The following is a 6,961-nucleotide window of genomic DNA, read 5'->3' on the forward strand; positions in this document are numbered from 1 at the left end:
TGCGCAGATTCAAACTGGTAATTAGCTTACAAAAACAAAATATATTACCTAAACAACATTATGATCTTTTAGAGTAGTAATATACATAGAATTAATAAATAATGACTGATACGAGAAGCAAATACGGCCCTCTAATTGGCTCAATAGATGAGGGCACTTCTAGTACAAGATTCTTGGTGAGTTGACCCTCTTTTTTTTTTTAACTAATCAAACTGCACATTTTAGGTATTCGCCTCAAAAACCGCAGAAGTATTAACTTACCATCAGGTCGATGTGCCTCATATCGTTCCCAGAGAAGGATGGTTCGAACAGGACCCAATGCTAATTTTGCATTCAGTTATAGAAACGATTGATGTCTCATGTGAAAATCTTAAAAAGCTAAATATTAACTACGAGGATATTGTAGCTGTAGGGATAACCAACCAAAGAGAAACGACAGTATTATGGGATCCTACAACAGGAAAGCCCTTATATAATGCTTTAGGTAAGAAGTAAAAAATCTAGTTTAGTAAATTATGTGAAATTTAATTTTCCTTGTTAATATGCCATGTTTTTCTAAGAATGACGTAATATTTAACTTGCAACTTATTTCCTGGGCTTCTTATCATTTGTAAACATTTATGTTTTGTGACTAATTATTGTTATTATATTTTTTTGTTGCAATCGTTGTTGTTTATATACTATCTTATCAAAGTCCAAGGTTATCAATACTTAGTAAATATTTTTTTGTCAAATTTACATATAAGCTTCATCAATTTACAATAACATTTAATAAAAAAGTATTCTTTATTTTTCTAAATATTGTACTACTTAGCTCTAGTATAGAATGAGAAATATGAAATTTTCACCTTTCTTAATAGTATTTAAATTAATTATGATAATGTGTAACATAAATCTGAAAAATTATATATTTTTAGGAAAATGTATTCTAATTTTCTTCCTTTAAACAATTCAAAAATTCATTTATGATATTTCTGTCAATTTTTGTTTGTAAAAGAATAAGTACCATTAATTTTATAATTGTTTTATACTAGTCTGGATGGATATGAGGACTTCTAGTACAGTAGATACGATTTTACAAAACGGAAAACGATCTCAGAACTTTTTGCAAAATCTTTGCGGCTTACCTGTCAGCACCTATTTCAGTGCCCTTAAAATAAAATGGATGATGGATAACGTTAAGGGGGTGAAAGAAGCGATGGCTGAAAATAGATGCATATTCGGAAATATTGACACATGGTTGATATGGGTAAGTCTTAGAAAAACTAGTTAAATATCCATCTGAAAATAGTTATCGTACTCTTATAAAATTTTATAACATTTTTGTAGAACCTTACAGGTGGCGTAAACGGGGGCCTGCATATAACAGACGTTACGAACGCTTCGCGTACGATGCTGATGAGAATAGATACGTTAAAGTGGGATAAAAATCTATGTAAGGTATTTGATATCCCGATGCACATTCTTCCAGAAATCAGAAGTTCTGCTGAGATATACGGTTACATAACCAACGTCACCAAACTGGCTGGCGTTCCTGTGTCCGGCGTAAGTTGTCTTAGGTCGACGTTACAATTTTTTGACGATTGAACTTTTAAATCAGATTTTAGGCGATCAGCAGGCGGCGTTGGTAGGCCAGATGTGCTTTAATATAGGCCAAGCAAAAAGCACCTACGGGACGGGTTGTTTCATTTTGTACAATACGGGGACTAGCGTAAGGAGAAGAAGATATAATTACGTTGGTAACTTAATAGCGTTGTTTTTAGATGGTGCGGTCTACGCACGGGCTGTTAACCACTGTCGGTTACCAGTTGGGGCCGGACAAGAAACCTACTTACGCGCTGGAAGGTTCCGTGGCGATAGCAGGTTCGTAACTAATTTGAAATAAATATTCGTATCGCGATTTGTGCTCGTTTCAGGTATTTCTATTAAGTGGCTTCGAGACAATCTTCAGATTCTAAAAAACGTCAGCGAATCCACCGAGTTAGCTCAATCGGTCGATGAACCTGGCGAGGTGTACTTTGTACCTGCTTTTTCTGGCTTATACGCTCCTTACTGGAGGAAAGACGCCAGAAGGTACGCTTTGTTTTTATTAATTTTATGTGGAATAAACTCCGGGGTAAAATTAATTCAACCAAGAAATTGGCCCCAATTTGTTCTTTGACGCACTTGCAATTAAATTAAAACGCAGCAATTTGCTGTAAATCTAAAAAAATTTCCCCAAAAAAGATTGGCTTTAAAATTGAAGCATTTTTAGTGGTGCGTTAATTTTGTCCAGGGGATTAATTCATATCGTCAACAAAAAACTATTGTTTTTTTTTTTTGGAAGTGTGTTTTTAAACACTATTTAGGATGGTTGAGTAATTTCCAAACTGGTTGTCGCGTCGAATGTTTAGATCTTTGATGTTTCGAGGGAAATATCACTCTCTTCTTCAGAAGAGACTCTGGCAGATTAAGTTCTTCCTTTGGTCAGTATTTATATTCGTTTTTGGATTAATCCTTTCCAAATCCTAAGTAATCATAATTCTTTTTCCGCGTTAAAATTTGTCTAACTCTTCTCGGGAGTCTTGCCAATATCTACTCTCTGTCACCAAAATTCTATTAAGTCCATTAAATCCCCTGTCGCTTCCCTGTTATTCTTAAAAAATTGACATTCGGCTTACTTTAACTTCATTCTTGTGAGTTTTTTTGAGATCGGCCAAAAAATAAAGAAGCTGCAGGCTTGTATCACATTTAAGCGCGACACCCTGTATATCCGATTTTGTCAGTACAGTAAAACTCAAAATAAGATGAATTATTTATTGAGATAATTGCATCCCATATTGCCAATTTCCAAAACCTGCAGTATCTAAAATAAACAGGCTGGAGTCACAAAAACCCACCGTACGTGGTGTGCTCAGTGACCGATGACTTGGCAACCAGCTCGGAAGTTGTTCAACCATCGACCAATCCGCAAATCAGACTGTGTAGTACATTTTAAATTTTCTCAGTGTGATATGCGGACTGACTGAAGAGACTAAACCGGGTCACATCGCCAAAGCCGCTCTAGAGGGGGTGTGCTACCAAGTTCGAGACGTGCTCGAAGCGATGGCGTTGGACTGCGGTTTTCCTTTAAGTAAATTATTAGTTGACGGTGGGATGACCAGCAATGACTATTTGATGCAGCTGCAGGCGGATTACTGCGGAATACCAGTAGGTAGGTGATTTATAAAGGCTCAATTTGTGTATTTATATATTTTTGTGTCTATTTTTAATGTGGGAAGAGGTTAAAGGTGAATTTCGTGACATTCGTGAAACAGTGACGTCACAGAATGACTGAAAAGTTTAATCGTCTCTGACATGCTTGAACTTGGGACTAATAAAAGTTGCCGTTTGTAAATCGTTTAATTTTTATTGTTTTATTTTTACGAAATTAATTTTTTACTTTATTAAATCTTGGTGCTTTCAATGAGTGTGAATGGTGAGTTTTTTTGTATTGGTCAATATAAAGATGTGTTTGTAGTGAGGCCTACAATGCTGGAGACAACTGCCCTGGGGGCTGCGATCGCCGCCGGCACGGCGAAAGGGGTGGAGGTGTGGAATGCCGAAAAGATCGAACCCGTTCCAAGTGACACTTTTTGTCCTTCGATTAGCGACGATGGTAAATAATACAGAATTAGAAGAAATCCAATTTTTTTTCATATTCGCTTTCTTTTTAGTAAGAGACATAAAGTACTCTAGGTGGAAAATGGCAATTAGGAGGAGTTTCGGGTGGGCCGTCGAAACAGAAAATAATGTGGACATAGGTCAGTATCTAACGGCCTACATTATACAGGGTTTTAGAAGTTTGACTGTCTTAATTTTAGCAGACGATAGAATACATTAAAATAAACAAAAAAACCTTATAATATGTACATACTAAGCTGTCCAGCCAGCAATACGCAATTCAGTTGGTATCTGGAATTGGACCGTGTCTGAGTGTTTTTTGTTCATTTACGATTTCTATATCTCGTGCTGAAGTAATGGCAGTCAAACTTCTTACGCCCTGTATTTATACTTTGCATTCTAATTTCCAGTCCTCAATAAACGAAACCAAGTGTTTCATAATAAAAATCTTGTAACGGCGCTTTAGATTGTGCCGTTTTTTTTTTACAAATTACAAACGTAAAATTTTTATCGAAAACTGGAACTTGGACATCCTGCACCGCATTGGGGTCTTTTGGTATACTTTTTCCTATTTTATTTTTGGCAGATTTGCCACGTTTGGTTAAGGGTGAGGAACATACATCAGGTACAGGCAATACTAGAATAGCTGTTTTACGGCTTATCAACTAACACTTAATGCTCGATACATTTATCTCTGTCATGTCTTTTAATTTCATTTTCTGTTCCATCGGAAGCCTATATATGCAAACGTTCTAAATCGTTAAAAGCTGATCAGTTATTACTTTAAAAAATCCTGCGCTAGGTAATTTTATGCTACGTTTGACCTTTGGAGGCACCTATCATAGGTTTTCTCAAATTCCTTTGTGATAACAGATGTTTCTAAATCTTTTTTTCGTAATTTTCACCTCCATAATTGGGAGCTATGAATTGCTTTGTTGTAAAATCTCGCTTTTCTTGATTCGTTTACATATTTTTTCATACTATCGCATAGAAACTTAACAATGCAGACACACAAACACACTTTAGTGCTGTGGCAAACAACTACACGGGTTGGGTGCTCCGGTACAGCATTGGTGTGACGGCTACAGACTCGTTTTGAATATTGGCGTGATATAACCTACAAAGCTCCTGTCATATCTTTAAATGTCATTGCTACTACAGGTCTACTGGCCAGCGTACCTACTGACACAAAGTGACCTACTATGAGCTATGAACGTATAATTAGTACCACAGTAGGCAGAATAAGCTTATTTAGTACCAATATCTTTAATTAAAATGTTTATTCCGCTTTGTGTGGTGCGTTCACAGCGCCTACAGATTAGTAGGTCATTTCGGCAGTAGGCACATGGGCCAGTAGGTGTAAAGTAACAATGACGTTTAAAGCTGTGACATATGACATATGTTTTGTAGGTTATATCTCGCTAATACACAAACACATATCGTGTTAAACACTGAAATGAATAACTTTATGCTCGACACAAAGTTCTTTACTCTGCAGGAGCAATAAAAATTTTTACAGGTGTCTTCAATTTTGATGAACCAGGCTTCGTATCGTTTGTAAAATACAACTTATTAAGTTTCGGGGTGTCTATCAAAATTCATTTGCAATGAAGCCATTCTCGTGAAATCTGTTCTAAGATTTCAAGAATTTTGGGCTATATCTTGACCATCGGAAGCTATGAAATTGGGTGTTGGGAAAGACGCCTTGTTTACTTCTGATTATTGAGATAAAAATCGCCAAAGTTGGTCGAATTACTGATTTGAGGGTCATTTTTGGAGTGTACTCTGACTCATGATGACAGTTTTACCGAGGAACAAAATTTTCTTCAAGTTGACAATTTAATTGTGATAAAATTAATAATTATTGAAACAATAAGCTCAAGATTACATTAAAACACCGTATTCTGTTTCACCGGATGTGATTGGTGTCATTTTTTACGAAATTCTATTCAACCAATCAGCGATAGCATTATTTCGAGCGTACACGTAACGGTTCGTCATTGTTCATTGTAAACGAATCATTAATATTGGTGACGGCAAGATTTAGGGAGTTTTCGTTACCAGTAGTACCAATCGTACACTGTTGGTTGCGTAATCTCGGCTCTACGTAACAATAAAACTGAAACGAAGAAAGAAACTTATGATTTTTTCTGTCAACTCAATTTTTGCTCTCTTCACAAATATTTCGCAACTTTGGTTTCATTATTTATAAAAACATTGCTTCTCTGTCTTCTCTTTGGCGATAAATCTCACGTTTAAATAGCATTAAGATCCGCTATGTCTAGTGGCAACCTGTGAACACCATCACATTCTAGTGTGGAAATATTAATTTTTGACAAACAATATCGGCAATCAGCGTACCTACAATGTGTTACTTTATTTTTATTTTATTTTATTTTATTGTAAAATAAATAAGTTTGCATATTTAGGCTCCACATTTCATGTCATCTCTCAAAGAAGCATGTGTTCATATACCTGCCATTTTCGTGCACCAAAATATATTTTTTTACTGCGAAAAGTCGCGTTTGCATAACTTCAATAGGCAACCAGCAATACATTTTTATAGATTTTAATACACAGTTTGTCTAAATATGAATTAATGCACAAATAACGGACTTTCCTCCGTTTTAACGCAGATTTTCTATGAAATGGAGTTAGTTTTAAACTCAAATTACTTTTTGTTGTAAAGACATTTGTAATTTGCATCGTAAATTACAAATTTCTTTGAGTACTTAATTATTGATGAGAAACTGTGTTTCATTCAGTCTTCGAAGGATCATCGAGAACTTGGAATCAATTTAGGGAAAAAATTATTTTTGCTATTTTTTAATGCGTTTTGACATTTTGACGAGAAGAATCAGCCCTGAATGGTACACCCTGTAGAATGACGAGTATAATAAATATTGTTATCTTGTTACTATCTTATTGCTGTTGTCTCACGATAGTCTTAATTCATATCATTTTTAATATAATTATTATCTACGTAATAATTAAAACCGTTTACTCTTTAGGCGATAAAATAGCTGCATCCGTGCCAGGAGGAATTTACGTAGTGGGAACCTTTTTCATATTGATCATAGCAGAACATTTGAATAAATAATCCTCCTCTAGGTGGAAATAGTTTGGTTTGAAATTCCCTCATTAGTCTTTTACTGCGGGGATTGGGGACATGAATAATTTTTTTTATATTAATTAGTTTATTGTGCAAGTTATAAAAGTATTAAAAATGTTCAATTAGATTTTTGTGATAAAAGAATAGTCGATGTGTTCTTCATTCACTATTACTTGGAAAAATGCTTAAGCTCGGATTTCAAGCTGC

At 35.2% G+C, this 6,961-nt stretch overlaps 1 protein-coding gene across 1 annotated transcript; it reads left to right on the forward strand.

The window, feature by feature from the left end:
- Positions 1-23: 23 nt before the first annotated feature.
- Positions 24-6,760, forward strand: LOC108917480 (glycerol kinase). Its single transcript, XM_018724100.2, has 12 exons — positions 24-176; positions 226-484; positions 1,035-1,249; positions 1,330-1,545; positions 1,601-1,711; positions 1,764-1,863; positions 1,917-2,073; positions 2,988-3,193; positions 3,500-3,637; positions 3,696-3,782; positions 4,229-4,267; positions 6,654-6,760. The coding sequence occupies exons 1-12, from the start codon at positions 102-104 to the stop codon at positions 6,740-6,742; spliced, it is 1,692 nt and encodes a 563-aa protein (XP_018579616.1). The 5' UTR covers positions 24-101; the 3' UTR covers positions 6,743-6,760.
- The last annotated feature ends 201 nt before the right edge of the window (positions 6,761-6,961 follow it).

Source organism: Anoplophora glabripennis, unplaced genomic scaffold, assembly GCF_000390285.2.
Source record: "Anoplophora glabripennis isolate ALB-LARVAE unplaced genomic scaffold, Agla_2.0 scaffold4, whole genome shotgun sequence".
In the NCBI taxonomy this organism is placed as follows: domain Eukaryota; kingdom Metazoa; phylum Arthropoda; class Insecta; order Coleoptera; family Cerambycidae; genus Anoplophora; species Anoplophora glabripennis.